This window comes from Apostichopus japonicus, chromosome 7, assembly GCF_037975245.1.
Source record: "Apostichopus japonicus isolate 1M-3 chromosome 7, ASM3797524v1, whole genome shotgun sequence".
NCBI classification, from domain to species: domain Eukaryota; kingdom Metazoa; phylum Echinodermata; class Holothuroidea; order Aspidochirotida; family Stichopodidae; genus Apostichopus; species Apostichopus japonicus.
This window is the reverse complement of record NC_092567.1, coordinates 15,624,975-15,641,466: the sequence shown is the minus strand read 5'-3', so window position 1 is coordinate 15,641,466 and position 16,492 is coordinate 15,624,975. Positions and strand designations below refer to the sequence as shown.

Here is a 16,492-nt window from a genome sequence, read left to right as displayed (position 1 = left end):
ATTATGTAAATGTAGAATTGTACTTCTTTATTGTACTTCGTATCGTCATCGGAATTTGGTTTGATGAACCTGCTAAACACCAATCGCCTTACCGAAATACTTTACCATTATTTGACTTACTTATGGGGCGTTGGTCATTACTGGGCTGGCCGTATGAATGCTCTTTCTGGTGGGCATTACGGCAAAATAAAAAAGGGGCCCATCTGTAGTATCTAGATCAATTAGCAATGAGCACTAAAGTTTTACTGATTCCACGTTAATTATAACTAATGGCCGCCTGAACTGCAGGATTCGGAGGATTGATTGTTAATTGTCGGTACTTGTCACGGATATCAATTGCGACACTGATCTACTTACGCCGCTGCCATCATATTGATTTTGCTATCTTTTAGAATAATTCTGCCTACGTGACTATGTATTTACTTAAGTTGGACACGTCGATGACTTTATCTTTTCTGCACCCAAATTGTCCCACTAATTCTTGAACATTTACATATTCTTTCGAATTACTTTTTACTCTCTACATAAGTTACTCCCACAATCCATTCTGACTACAACCCAACCCTCATTCAACATGATATGTTATTTGCTGTTCAGAATACTCATGTTGTTAGTTGCATGTAGCATTTTGCTAGCCCGACCAATATATTTCTCCCGCCTACCCTAAAACATCTTTATAACAGGGTACTGACTCCAATCAAGGTACATCGATACATTTTATGATGACCCTGAGAGTGACATAATTCTCTTAAAATGTGGTATGCAATGTAAATATTAACTTTAGGTCAAATACAACACTACTGTGGTACCCTTGATTACTTGCATAACATATCAATGTACCCCAAAAGATAATTCATCGAACATAAAATATATCTGCGCGATAACATGGTTGTGTAATGCTCCATCGGTCATTTCCGAGTTGTGACGATACGGTTTCCTTACTATAAAACTAATATAGCATCGGTATTTTCCTTTACTCCTCTTCAGGGGAGGAGACAGGAGGATTGGTTGGTTTGAAAACTAGAAAGTTTCACAAAAATGTTGACAATGATAAGTTCATAGTAATAGCATCATTTTGATGAATTAAAGTCTATATTTAGACGTTTCTTTCTGAGTATTGACAATTTTAATTGTGGTAAACACATCTGAAAAATACATAATGGAGATTAGGTACAACAGTATGTACAGGAACCCTCATCTTATCAGGAAGAAACATTGTTCTGTGTGTCTATTGTTATACATGAAACTACCTTCAACTACAAACTTTTAGATATATCTAGGAACAATGTAGTCCTACAATTTAGATTGGCAGATTGGGCACTTCAGATTTTGCATGAGATGCTATAAAAGTAAATGAACTAATGTAACTGAAGATAGAAGCACTTTTTGAGAATTAGAGTGTTTGAATCGAAACAAGGAAATATAAAAAGCCCTTCTTTGTTTGACAAGAGAAAATGTTGGGAAGGGCAATATTGGTCCACGAACATTGACTGATAACTATTGTTACTAAATTGTTAGTTAATGAAAAGTGAAAGCGATACGTCATATAATCCTACAGGAACTTGATGTATAATATAATCTGAGGTCTTTTTGTAATTTTTGTTCACTTTTGTTGCATTACAACTTTGTAGAGATGCAAACTGAACAGCCAGTTACTACGATATCATGTGACTTATTTGGACTGTATATTTGACTATTCATTTCTCCGCCTTACATGACAAAACAGCCTCTTTATGAAATGAAGGCTTAATAAGGCTGCCATAACAAAAGAAACAACAAGTTGATAGTAAAGGTTAGATATCAAAACCATGCAAATATAAGGAGTTATCATACCAACTTTTACAGCTATCACTACTGATCAGTCATCATATTGCCTGGATGTCAACCCCCCCCCCCCTCCTCTCTCGTATCTCAACTAACATGGAATGAAAGGAAATATACAATCATGTACAAAGCAGTTCCTATATTTAAAAAAATAGAAAGAAGATACAAATGCCAGCTGATCTTGCCGAACACATGAGACTTCATTTTGATCACTTTGTGTACTGCTGATATTTCATGTTGTCCGGTTACCCTTTGCGTGTTGATCAAAGGCGCCAATAGAAATATGTATTTTGATACTACTGAACATAAGAAAGGTGCATATCTGTTCAGTTCTGTGTTGTTTTCATAGCAAAACATCACTATTTGCATCATTGGGTCATTGACCTCTCAGATCAGTGGGTCATTGACCTCTCAGCCGTCATTCTGGAAGTTCTTCATGTCCATGGCATATGGCAATATTCTACCAAATATGAAGAATATTGTGCGAGTGGTTATAAACATAGGAAACATAAGTACAGTTATGCATTTCAAAATGATCATGTGTATTATAGTGCAGTACGGTAATCCGCACAACACAGTACCGTTGTTTTAGTCAGCATAACCACGAAAGATATTATTTTCCGCGAGACATTGCTTACTAGGTTACAATTCTAAACCGTTTGCCCCAAATCAATTCTTTTTTACCAATAAATAGCGTTGTATGTCAGAGAACAACATAAAATTTCGTGTTTCCGAGGATATTCTCACAAACGACAACATTTTGTTTTATTTTCAAACACTTAGTCCAACAAGAACTCTTAATGAAAGTTAATGTATTTAGCGTTGCAGGATAGATCAATGTTTCAATTGCAAAACAATGGGTGTCCCAAAGTAATACAATCGCTATAATTGCAGGCGAGAGTCGATTACAATAGAATACACACATTGAACCAAGTATTTAAGGGTCGCCGGATGGCCGAATAGTAAGTTGTGCGGATGCTTCCATATGTTAAATGGCTTCATTAACCACACTGGTACCGTATTGCGTATAACATTAGGTACATGCCACCCGGTATAGGCATTGTCAATGGCTTCGACAAATACTTGACAATCGCACAACGATGTCTTCTCTGTTCCAAGCCTGTGACAGAGTTGTACTTCCGAACAACAACGGTTCACAAACCTCTGACGGGGTTACATCGGGGTAAAAACTTGGTCAACAGATGAGCAACTTCAAAGGTTCCAGGGCTGCGCCTGTAGCCAAATTTGAGATTGTGATCTTCGACCAATTAAAACTTGAATACATAAAGCAGCACTCCAAAAAATGAAACGATCGTTCGAGTGATACTTGTTTCCGCTCGGGTATCGCATAACATTTAGTTTCTTCCTTGTAGTTGCCTGTGAAATGATAAGCACAGTCTTTATGAGTATTTCCTTTCGCGTGATTGGCACGGATAGTTAGTAGATATTTTAATAAATGTATTTATAAGCATTTACAGGTGTAATGGCAGCCTTCAGGTACTCCACTGTGTACAATATCTTGGGCTTACTTTTCCTATTTGAAAGAGGTATGGATTTAACTATTTATTTTCAAATGACATATATTATCCTGAACCACAACTTATTGCGTTTAATTACAATCAGATGTTATTTTTGCACTTCCAGCCTTTCTACAAGATTTGATTATATGTCCATCGACTGCAGAGTTTACAGGAGATGAGATTGAATGCCACGTAAAGCTTCACACAATAGTATGTCTAGTTTGTCTAGTAAAGAAGACAACTGCACACATTACTTGGAAAGAAAATACGAAGAATATTTTCAGGACCTCGGTACCAAAACTGCCAATAGACGGAATTTCAATGGGAAGTTGCAACGATACGTTATGGTCTCTAAATGTTGAAATGCAGGGTAATCAACCTAGTGAAAGGAATTTCTCCTGTTCTTACAAACATAACGCCAGAGGAAATTTTTTCTTTAAAGTTAAAGGTAAGTATGATATTCAGTACTATAGTACACAAAAATAACACATTGTGACGCTAATGCATCATGCTCAGTGGCGTTGATCAAACGGTGTAAGCCGGTAGCAAAACTATGACTGTGGTCGATCAATAATTGCTAGTGAATGTATAAACAAAATAATAAATCCAATAGTTTTAATAGTTTGCTTGTAATTATCTTAAGCGTTTATTGTTAAATGAGTATTTCAAACCATGTGTAGAAAAAATATCGAACACTTGCTTCTGAACTTATATACATTGTGCCGCCGTCAAAACTTGATTGTGTGAAGTCTCTTTAGCGTTTACAAATAAATGATTTTCTCATTCATGAAATTTTTACAATAGGCCCTAATAAAACCTATCCCAAGAAGTTATAACTTTGAGGATCTATGTGAAGTTTTGATATCCGAGAGCAAATTCGAAAGTTGAGATGATACGCCAAAATTTGGAATAAATCGATATTTCGATACAAACAAGTTTCCAGAAAAAAGTGTAAAAGTCAAAAACGGGGCTGTTGGACGTCAATGTAGGATATCAAGGTATTGACCTTTTCTGTTGAAATTAGTGGGTTGAACCACAATTTATGAGACAAAGTAAACGTTGTTTTTAAGAAGATAGATATTCCAATTTCGAAACAAGATTTAACATTTCGAAAAGCATGGGGAAACAGCTTTATTTTCGTGATGCAAACTCAGCCATCACAATACATGGCACTCTGTAATGACGACGATTACCTATGTTTGTTTTTGTTCTTAACAGTTGTGACACCGAATAGCATCAACAATACGAAGGATCAAGTCACCTCATCAAGTAGGAATGTTTATCATTTTCCATCATGTAAAGTTGTTAAAGCTTGAAATGGTATGGTTCCAGCATATTTAAGGTTTATTGTGTTTTCCATTTAAACAATGTTATAACTTATATATAACTCTATTGACATATAGCGCCTATAATACTACTAGTATTAGAACAATGAAGAACTGAGAAAAAAGAGAAACGTGATCTAAGATTACTGTCTGTAATTATCTACAGCTTGCTTGTTCGACTGACGCATTTTTGGATATTTGCGTAACTGTGACGTTTAATGCTTTCAAGGCTTTATCAGGGTTAAAGCTCTGTCATTCATTTGATTTTGAAGGTCTAAAGAATGTTATTTTGGTTCTACAGTAAATATTCACACAGTAATGACGAGGTACTTTTTTTGCCAAAAAGTTTACTCCTTAGCAAAATCGAATGCATGAAACTTCAAGCAAACGTATCCCGCTTTTGTACCAAATGGATAGGCAATTATTTTCACCTCAATGTGTTATATTGCAACAATGTAGCCTACCTAGTGAACAATATTTTGCTGGACTCTATAGGACAGAGCAACAACATATGACTCTCTGCAAAATGTAAAGGAAAATACCTTTTCAGGTTTGCATGATAACTAACTTCTGAACAATAAAATAAATGACAATAGTACCAAAAACGTTAGTGGGGTTGGAGACCGGGCTGCTCCATGTTATGAATGGAATGCACAATGGGGCTTTAACTAGTAAAATATACATTTGAAATTTAAAATTTAAATTTTGTTCTCCATCATGATATTTAGAAAAAACGATAAGTGAAAAATACTTATGTAATATTCATAATTGCAATACCACTATAGGATATTCACATATTGAGTTAACTTGACTAAAATGTTAAGCAGACGAGTGGACTTTGACGTATGGTATAGTTAGTCGATCAATTAAACTCATACGTGTTCTCTTGTATGCTATCCTGAACTTGGTAATTTGTAAGGCCCCAAGGTTAAGAGAATGATAAGGAAAGTTTTACTTTGAGAACGTTTATTTCCGATGACATTATGTTCATCGATGTGATAAAATCTAATACTAAAACGATATATATGTTATTGATATTTATCTCGATCCATGGATCTTTCTTGAAAGCGCATTTTTTAATATACTTAGTTAATGCTGGGTAGTATATATTTGTTACAACACCACTTTCTTACAGATATGACGTTAAACTTCCAGAATGCTTTTTATGACTTTAGTACAGAGTTAACACTGTATAGTGTAGGGGAAACACCTTGTTTGTTTATTATGTGTACGAACTTTATACTTTTTTCAGAAGTTTATAATAACCATACCGCCGTATCGAACAAAAGGGAGTTCGTTTTCGGAACTCCACTTACTTGACACTGCCATATAACTTTATTATGTAACTCTTGTCGTTGACTTTCAAATAACGTAAGATTCCTGGTACTCATAAATATCGATTGTGGCAATATGATACTTCCATCAAAATGGAACACAATGGTCCTAAAAATTACAAACCAGTTTGTTTAATGCACATTCTTTCGGAAACATCAACGGTATGTCTTCTTTACCCTACCTGTTAAAATTCGGCCATAGAGTTACTTGGTATGTTACCATTAACATTTTTAGTTAGGGCAACACTTACTTGTTTTTGTTTACGACTTTTTACATTTTGCTCTTGAAATGTACAACAGCTGATTATATCCACATCGTTCGTTTCATCGAAGGTGAGCCCGACCTTACATGACATGTAAACAACATCAAGAATTGTTTTAGGCTGATAGGAATGAAATGACATACTGGCGTGTTGCAGGAACTACTACTGTAACATATCGAACTAGTATAAGTTTACACAAAGTTAACGTAGCTACGAACGTGACAGACCAAACTATGGAAGCCCTCATGATGCTCGCCGTCGAGAAAGGCTGTGCATTACTTCATATTAGTGAACTGTTCTGCTCGCAGGCTGATGTGATGCTGCAGCATGCCATGACCATGGTCATGCGGTTTTCATGACTTTTACCGGTTTACAGCCCTAAAAATGGAACAAACCGCCTCTACAAAAGTTATTTTCATGTGTTTATGCAAAGTTTTACAACAGACATTTAGCCTAGACTATCACGATCGCGACCTTTGTCAATTTGTGTTTACGCATAGCCTGATATCAGCCTTGGCCTGCTAATACCAACGGCTACGCTTAGACCAGCGTTAGGCACAACTGTGATCTAGTTAAGCTAGGCCTATTTGTAAGGACTATAACAAAAATCTTGTTTATGTAGGCTCTGTCCTTGGTGTAATTCCTGTTAAAATGTATCCTAGGATATCTATAGGCGAACTTACATGGATAGGCCTAGGTTTGCAATGAATGGCAATGAGCTACCCTACTTTGATATACAAGTTCTGTTGGATTTGTTTGCAAAAAGGTTGGAAAGGTTTTAGGAAACGGTGTTATGCTCCGCCACTTTATATTTCTGATCGTTGAAGGTTGGTACCACTATTCCGAAATACTTGGAGGAATTTGAGAACCGCCAGTTTTTTGTCTTAATCGTGGGTAATCGGGATGCTGCCCATCAAACTTTCATTGTGGCGGATTGGCATGGATTTTAGCAGCAGACATTATTAAAGGCTCTTGATGGTTGCTTAAAGTTAGTCTTTGTCTTATCCCTTCACTATCCCTGGAAATGTGCAGTTACTTGGGAGTTTGTTCAAAAGGTAATTTACGGACTGGATAGTTAATTTGTTTTTATGTAAATATTATTTCCTATGATATAATTGAGTTTCACCATACAAAGTGCCATGAAAATAGGGTTTTCACTAACTTTTTAATATTTTAACATTCAACCTGTCACCGAAATATCCATTTAATGTAATCGAAAAAAAAACTTTGCTTTTTATTGTTGTGCTGAGGATTTCCAATGCCTATTCTGGGTATAATCAACTTTAATCTTTAGTATTTTGATTAGTTATTAGTTCATAGCTATTCATTATCACGTATGTCATGTGATGTGGTCAAGAAACCCAGATTAAAGCTTCTGGAATGACCTTTGCAGGTTTTCCCGCCAGTCACGTCCTGAGAGTTGTAAGGTCGAATCAGACGTTAATTGTGTTTCTGATGACTGTTAATTAACCTGAGATGTCTTTCTAATCAAGTGCACAACTTAAAAGGCTTAAACTTCATAGAATGCCATTTTTGTCTAGAGGGAAGCGTTTTCTGAGTGCTGCGAATCGTGGGTTACATCCTGACATTATCTTGAGAACATAAATGTTTGGCCCAAAATAGACAATGTTACTCTATTTGTCAATCACTAAATTCAAAAGTTCTATCACATGGCTAATGAGTAAAGCTTTCTGAGAAACAGATCATACCGCACATTGAAACAAATAGCACCGTCAGTATCAAATATATTGTAACGAGTCAATATGGCGATTGCCATCGTGATGATGGCCCTTTTATCATAGTTTCTACTGTATTGAAGCTTGCACAATGTTTTTTAGTAGAAATTACCTTTTGGGAGGGAAAGCCGAGCTCGAATTATTCTGTTTATGGCAGTATTGTACTGAACCTGTTTATGTCTAGGAGTAGGCTACAGCGCTGCTGCTGCTGGATTTAATGATCGCATACCCTAGCCAAAATACGAATCCATTCATTGTTAATCAGTAATGTCTAAGCGGGACAGAGGCTATAGTCTCATCGGGATATTGAGTTTTGAAGTGTTATATATCTTCTATATGATCTACCAGTGATTGGTTGGTCAGGTTTTCGACACTGTTATCATCAGTATACGTGAGGTATATATGTAAACAAATTATATTTGGTTAAAAGAAAGGACACTAGACTCAAAACAGGATTTTTGGAAGAGCTAGTATGATTTTTCAAAGAGCATAATATTTCTTAAAGGCAGTGCATACATATCAGTAGTTTCTCAATCCAGTTGTCATGTAGGTAGTAACATTCGGCTCTGCTGGGACACTATAGGTGGGATAGTCATGTTTGTCTGGCGCTCGGCGCCAAGGTCAACGCACCGGAGTTAGGATTGCCGCTCAGCGCCAATATTACAGCAACGAAATTACGATTGGCGCTCGGCGCAAAGGTCAGGGCGCCGGGGATGGGTTGGCGCTCGGAGCAAGGTCACTGGGCCGAGGTAATAACTGTGAACTTGGCGCCAAGTCAAGTTAGCCAAGGTTACATCGGCGAGTAATGTACAATCAACAATTTACAACGTGTAGACATATATCATGTAGTTTAGAGAGAATGTAAATAGATCGTAAAGGAGTACTGTTTTTTCTTTGTTTGCTTTCTGGGTTTTTTCTGCTGGTTAATTCAGTGCAATCCTCCATAAAGGTGCCTCTAAATACCTTCCCCTTATCCCTTCCATTGACACCATCTCTACAACCGGAGGGAATAAGCAAGACAGGTAGAGCGGTCTGGCAGAGGATCCAGAGGTGGCGTTACAATAAGTATTTCTGCCATCCCCGTTTCGTCCTGTGTGTTGGGGTATGCAATTCGCACCACCCCATCTGGCTATTCCAGTACACATGAAGCATTCAAATCAGAGTTTCGATTATGCTGAGAGAAAATTTGTAATGTCTCAAACTGTTGAATCAGACCTCCCATTAACATCGAGCTGTTTGATATACCGTTAATATAATACCGGTAAGACGTTACCCCAAAACTCACTGGTTTGGGTATTTACGAACGACGATACTTACCTGTCTCCTACAACACTAACGCACATTTCCTAGTCTACCTAGACGCCACTGGTATAATTTTAGCACTGCGCCCCCGGTGACCTCTCCCATAGGTCACTGCGCACCCTCTCTTCTTTCCGGATTTGCCTAATTCCGCTGTGGTCGTGAAACCGCAGCGGGGAGGCCCGTGTCGGGTGCGAAAACCACGCCGAAGCGTCCGTAATCTGCTCAAAAGATGAATGGTCATGTGAAGCAAAGCAATACGAGGCACAAGGCACTCACCTGGTGAAAGGTTAGGTTGAGAGCATAGTTGGCGTGGTTCGTTCGGTGTCCGGACTGGATGGATATGTCCTTGGTGGATATGTCCGGGTGAGTATGTCCGGGTGGATATGTCCGGATGAGCATGTCCGGGTGGATATGTCCGGTTGAATATGTCCGGGTGGATATGTCCGGGTGGAAGTGTCCGGGTATATCCGGGTCTATCCAGCTGTGATAGCACCTACTATTGATAACTTATTAGAAAAGAAAATGATCTACCAGTATCAATCGATCAGTTTGGTTGTTTTAATGTTGGCGTTGTGTCGGGCCCGTGAGTCCCGCACGTGGTGGAGCCATCTGCTGAATGTTTCTTTTGAGGCAGCCGAGTGAGGGCTCGTGGGTAGTATGAATAGGGCCTGTGAGGATCTCAGGTCTTTCGTCCTATGTAGGTACCATTTGCGAGGAACTTGGGGTCCGGAACCAGACGCACGCCTTGGCTGTCAAAACAGATGGGTCCTTCTGCTGTGGACAATGCGTGCAGGCAACTCTTCCTCCTGGCAGAGGCAGCGGCCACCAAGAATAATGTCTTGATGGTGAGGTCCCTGAGGAGGGATGAGCCCATTGGTTCAAACGGTGAGCGGGCCAAGTTGTGGAGCACGCCGTTGATGCTCCAAGCTGGTGGGAGCTTGCGACGTATGGGCCTTCGGTTGGCCATACCCTTGAGAAGGGCCGCTAGCTCAGGGCAGGTACCTACCGATGAACCATCTGGGAATCCCGAGTGGATTGTCGCGATAGCCGATCTGTAATTTCGAATGGTGTTCGGTTGTTTACCCTCCTCGAAGAGCAGCATGAAGGAGTCCGCTAGTTGCGCCGGAGAGGTAGTATCCGGACGGATCTGTAAACGGGAGCACCATTCGAAGAATCGTGCCAATCGGGAATGGTAAGTGTGGACGGGGCTTGGCCGTCTGGCTGACGCTGCCATGGCGACAGCGTCTGAAGAAAAGTCGCTCGCTCTGAATCGAGCCCGGACAACGGCCACGCAGTCAGGTTCAGGGACCGTAGGTGAGGTAGACTGACTCGGGCCCGGCCCAAGCTCACTAAGTGGGGTGCGTCTGGAAGACTGTGTGGGATTCCTGCTAGAAGATCTAGAAGAATCTGGAACCACGGTTTTCTCAGCCAGTATGGCGCGATGAAAAGTAGCCTTGTCCGGGATAGGTTCAGTTTGAGCAGCACTTTCTGTATGAGGCAGAGGGGGGGGGGGTATACGCCTCCATACCCTCCCAGCTGATTGAGAACGCGTCCGACGCCCATGCTCTGGGGTGGAAGGTCCGCGTACAGAAAACTGGGAGCTTGGCGTTGGTCGCCGAAGCGAACAAGTCTATGTTCGGGGTCCCGAACAGGCCAAGTTACGGCAGGTGGTTTCCTGTAAGTACCACTCCGTTGGGGCCTGGGCCCCCCTGGACAGGGCGTCCGCCGTTAAGTTCTCCCTCCCTGCAATGTGCGAGGCTCTTAGAGAGATGTCGTTGTCTCGGCACCAGAGCAGGAGGTCCCATGTCGCGGCACACAGTGATCGGGACTTCGCCCCCCCCCCCCCCCTGTCTGTTGACGTAGGCCACTACCGTCGTGTTGTCGCAGAAGGCTGTGACGGTATGGCCCCGAAGGTGACACTCGAAGTGATGGAGGGCTCTGGAAAGTACCTCCATCTCGAGTGCGTTGATGTGGGCCTGACGCCAGGTCGGTTCCCACTCCCCCGAAATTGTCAGGTCGTCCAGAGGTGCTCCCCAGCCCTGCAAGAAAGCGTCTGAGACTATAGAGATTAGAGGCTTTTGTACTCGGAAGGGGCGTCCCTGGACCCAGTTCTCCTTTGTGAGCCACCAAGAAAGGTGGGCCGTGTCAAAACCGTTCAGGGGTACTCGCCTGTCGAGTACGTCCTGCTCCGGGTCGTAGTGTTGGAGTAAGTGTAATTGGAGAGGTCGCATTCTGAGGCGGCAGAATGGAACCACGTCCACCGGGCTGGCCATGAGGCCAAGGGCTGTCATCCAACGTCTGGCCGCTGAGGACCGCCTGTTGATTAGGCGGCGGACTGTCTGTTGGGTGTTGGTGACCCGCTCTGCGGACGGTCTCACCCAACCAGTGTGAAAGTCTAAAGTCGCACCCAGAAACTGAATGGTTTGGGTGGGTGAGTTGCGACTTTTCCTTGTTGATAAGCCAACCGAGTTGTTCGAGGCGTTCGGTTGTGCGGCTTACATTGAAAAGCGCCTCTTGGCGCAACCTCCCCGTGACGAGCCAGTCGTCGAGGTATGCATATAGGGTCACTCCGCTTCGGCGTAGGTCCGCGACCACCGCGCCCGCTATTCGTGTGGAGACTCGCGGTGAGGTCGAGAGGCCGAAGGCTAGTGCCACGAACTTGTAGGTTCTTCCTTTGTAAGAAAACGCTAGGAAGTTTTGTGACGCGATTTCGACAGGGATGTGGAGGTAAGCGTCTTTGAGGTCGACGGATGCCGCCCACGTGTCCTTCGCGAGGTTCGGTATGATTATCGCGAGTCTCCACATGCGGAAGTGAGTTGGCCGGACGAAGCCCTTGTTCAACGGGTTTAGGTTGAGGATTGGTCGCCATGACCCGTCCTTTTTGGCGTTAGGAACAAGGACGAGCGGAAGAGTGGTCCTTCCCCTTCCGTCGCCTCCACTATTGCCCTCTTTGTCACTAGCGCATGGAGCTCGCTTTCGAGGGCGAATCTCTGGCCCAGGTCGGTGGGTACTGGGGTGTCCTTTCCGCCTCCCCCTCCGGGGGAGTCCGAGAGAACTCGATGGGGTATCCCCTCGTGATCACCCCCAGGACCCACGGACCTGGGTCCATCTCTTTCCAGACGTTCTGGAACAACTGGAGCTCCCCCCCCCCTACCGCCGGGTACGCTGTAGCCGTGGTAGGGTGGGCACCCCTAGGGCCTTGGGGCCCCGAACGACGACCTAGGGGGTTGATCGTCCCGACGCGGTCGCGGTCTCTCCTCACGTGAGGGTCGGTCGTACCTCTGACCCCAAGGTGGGCGTCTCGGTGACCTGTCTGGTCTCCCGCCCCTGTATGATTTGGCGGCGTTGCCGCTGCCCCGCTTCCAGTAAACGGGTCGTTGTGCCCTACCCCTTGGAGGTCTAGATTGGTCTGGACGACGGTAAGGGCGTGGTGGTCTATCACCCCTGCGGGTGTCCGGACGGGAGAAGCCCGACTTTGTGAGTGTTTCTCTCCGGTCTATCTCTTGTCTGACGGTTTCACCGAACTGGCCGTTGAAAAGGTCCTGTCCCAGGATGGGGAGGGTCGCCAGTCTTTCTTTTGTTCCCCCGCTGGCCAATTTACTGCTGCCAGTACATTGCGTCGGCGGGATTCGACCGAGCGGATCGCGATTCGACAGTGTAGACCATCAAATATGTGTAATAAGCTGTCCGCAATGGGTGTCCACAGTACATCAACTGACTGGTTCCAATCTTATCTTTCTGGTAGACGGCAAGTTGTTAGCATTAATAGAGTTGAATCTGATCCTCTGATCATCACTTGCGGGGTGCCTCAAGGCAGTATATTAGGCCCCATTTTATTTCTTTGCTATGTAAATGATATGCCAAACTCCATCAATTGCTTGCTTTTACAATATGCCGATGACAGTGCTTTAATTTACTCTGACAAAGATCCTAACAATATTGGCAAAAATCTTTCATCTAACCTGGAGAGTGGCAATAAATGGCTCATTGAAAACAAATTGTCGTTACACATGGGTAAGACCGAGTTGATTTTGTTTGGGACGAAACGTAAACTTAGTCAGTATACTGACTTCTCAATTGTTTGTGATGGTCAACTGATTAAGGCCAAACATTCTGTTGTTTACCTCGGTCTGGAGTTAAACCAATACCTTGATGGCGAACAAATTGTTCTTGGCATTATTAGTAAAACAAATTCTCGGCTCAAATTCCTCTACAGGCAAGCTAAATATTTTAATCAAAATGTGCAAAAGACCATCTGTACAGCCCTTGTTCTTTTTCTGTTCGATTATTCCATCTCATCTTGGTATGGAGGTATATCTAAGTACCACGCTCGTAGATTACAATGTGCCCAGAACAAAGTTATCAGATTCATTCTGGGTAAAGATTTTTATGATCACATTAACCATGCTGACTTTAAAACTCTTGGTATTTTGAACATCAACACTAGGGCTGAATAGCTTCGTCTTAATCATGTTTTTAATGTTTTCCATGGTACCTGTCCAGTTTATATGAGGGAGAATTTTATTAGAGTAAATAGTGTTCATAGCCATAACACAAGAGGTAGTATTCTTAATTTTCAACTTCCCAAAATTAAAACGCACAGTGCTGGGTCTTTTTATTACAATGCAATTAAAAACTGGAACAGGCTACCTGAAAACATAAAATCCATCCTGCTGAAAAATACAATTTTAAAAAAGATGCCAAAGCCTACCTTTTAAATCATATGAATGTCTAGCTTGTAAATATCTTTCTTTTTTACAGTGTTTGTATGCATGTTTTAGATGTTTTGTGTTTTTATGGTTATAAGGACCCCTTTGGAAATAAGCTTTTCGCTTAAAGGGTTATCCTTGGCATGTTATTTTCTTTTTGATGCATTTAAGTATATTCCCATCTTGTATTTTAAATGTTTTTCTTTATGTGCAATTTTTGTTTGTATGTAGATGAAGAATGATATCTTGCCGAATAAAATCAAATAAAATCAAATCATTCTCTCGAACTGGTCGTAGACCAGTCTGGCTAGCGGTCCCAGAAGCCACAGTAACTGTGCGGCTTCGCGATCTGGGATTTGGTCTGGGTCTTCTGGCAGCTGCTGGTGATGTCGCATGAGAACTTCCGCTGCCAGAAGGAAGGTTGATGCGAACTTCATCCCCACTCGGGATGACTGGTCGAGCTCGAAGAGTATCAATTCAAGTCGTTTACGGTGTGGGTCTTTAAAATTCCCACCCGTCAAACCTTGTTCCGCCTGAAGGCGGTCCGTCCCGTCCCTAGGGATCGAAGGCGGGTGGGAGAGATTTTTCCAGGTCTCCTCCAGCACACGAAGTGCTCTATCCTGCTTAGCAGGGAGGGCCGTCCACCTCCGTTGTTTCTGTAAGACCTCCACTCGCTCGAAACAGAGAGGGTCCACAGGGATGGAGGTGGCATCGTCCTCTGGCGTTTCGTTTGTCGAACGCAGTTTTGACGATGATTTTGGGGCCGAAGGTCCCGCTGGGGAGTCCTCGAACCCCAACCGTTGTCTGAAAATTTCCGCGGCTTTCGCGATCAGATCGGGTGGTAGGGTGGTACCCCGCAGTTCCACCTCCTCTTCCGATTCCGTTTTGGGGAACCGATCGCCCTCGAAGTCTTCGAGCCGGTCTCCGAGTTCCAGCAAGAAAACTCAGTTTGGCGTAAGTGAGTACGGAGCTCGTAAGCGTTTTCCTTCGGAATGGTAAATTCGGAAGGAAGAGAGGGTGCGCGGTGACCTATGGGAGAGGTCACCGGGGCGCAGTGCTAAAATTATACCAGTGGCGTCTAGGTAGACTAGGAAATGTGCGTTAGTGTTGTAGGCGACAGGTAAGAGAGGATTGAAGTAAATAGCAGGACCATAACACCACGTACCATATGCTTAACATATTGATGTTTATGATATGATGTATGAAAACAAATATGCCGTTATCAGAAGCTCGTTCAATCATTAACTGCTGAGCTATGACTCTTCGTGTTACTGGCATCAACGGTTTGAATACAAAGGTCAACTTATGCGTATCATTCCCGCGAATCATTCCCTTCGGTAGTAGCTACGTGATAACCAGACTAGACGTGCTATCGCAGTCAGTTATCTTACGTTTAGTTAGAATTCATAACCTTCCTTGCAACGGTAATTTTTTCTAAATTCTTTGACCGAAACGAGTATAGTAACCCTACCTCTTATTAGTAAAAGGTAAGAACCAATATAACATTTAAAAATATTTTGTTTTCCTAATTGGATACACGTTGTTTATGTATAACCTACAATTTCGCGTTTGAGTGCATACAACGCGGGTCTAGAGATCATATAAAGAGGACGATTGACTTGGTACAGACTGCCAGGTAGAAGCCGTTTTACAGAGTCCTTTCCCAAAAAAAAACCTCTGAATCTTTGGTAGCGTTTACATCTAAAATAAATACAACGACGGGACAAACATTTCGTGAACAGCTTGTGTAAACGCATTTGCGTCGACGGTATGCTATATATTCAGCTTCAGTCAGGTCAGAAGCGCTCGAAACTGGTACACAACAGGCCAGCTGTTACAACGACGACATTTAAAAAAGGTAGTTTATGACATTAAATTACCCATACAAAACCAAATTATATGCTGATGTGTGAGGATCTAGCACGGTAACCGTAGTATTGTCTATACATAATGGTAAATCACCTTTTACACTTTTCTTTTCAAAATCACATATCTTATTCGTATGAAGAAAGTTTATGACATTAACTAATATGTAAATGGTATTGTTACTTGCGATTCTTATGCTGGAGTGGGTGGAGTATTTTTGTAAAGAGAATGTACCCATATGTTTAGGCCAACGCAATATTTGCGCATATGCTTACTTTGAATGTTCAATATTCCCTGCTTTACAGCACACTACTTTAATACAGTTGTATTTCCTTAGAGTAAAACTTACCTCTTCAGGAATGTCCAGAATGATAACTCTTTCGAAAAAGACATTTAACTCTTTCGGCTTCACTCAACATTATATGTAAACGATATGATTTAAATTTGTAAGAGGTCACTATTCTAGTAACCAATTGAATTTACTCAAAAAGACTGTTCATCCTCAAAGAAAATAATAGAGAAAGAACGTGGCTAATGTAGAGATTTCAAAACAGGTACAACTAAATGTCACCGCCATCCTCCCAGCGGCGGCACAGAGGGTTGACTCAATAAA

General features: G+C 42.1%; 1 protein-coding gene and 1 long non-coding RNA gene across 6 annotated transcripts in view; both read left to right on the top strand.

The window, feature by feature from the left end:
* LOC139969462 (uncharacterized) overlaps positions 1 to 16,492 on the top strand; it is a 60,660-nt gene that overhangs the window by 32,428 nt on the left and 11,740 nt on the right. Inside the window, exon 1 of one of the 5 annotated variants that reach the window (XM_071974473.1) lies at positions 15,369 to 15,500. The exons of 1 other annotated variant lie outside the window; for it this stretch is intronic. Coding sequence is in view for 2 of the 4 variants with exons in the window: in XM_071974469.1 (XP_071830570.1) it covers positions 15,784 to 15,871 (88 nt within the window). In the remaining 2 variants the exon portion in view is untranslated. Of the gene's footprint in view, positions 1 to 15,368; positions 15,967 to 16,492 lie in introns of those variants that run through there. 3 more of the 5 variants (XM_071974469.1, XM_071974468.1, XM_071974472.1) reach the window with 3 other exon arrangements.
* On the top strand, positions 3,271 to 5,512 carry LOC139969438 (uncharacterized). The gene is made up of 3 exons (XR_011793723.1): positions 3,271 to 3,371; positions 3,469 to 3,792; positions 4,563 to 5,512. It is a non-coding gene; the product is annotated as an uncharacterized lncRNA (long non-coding RNA).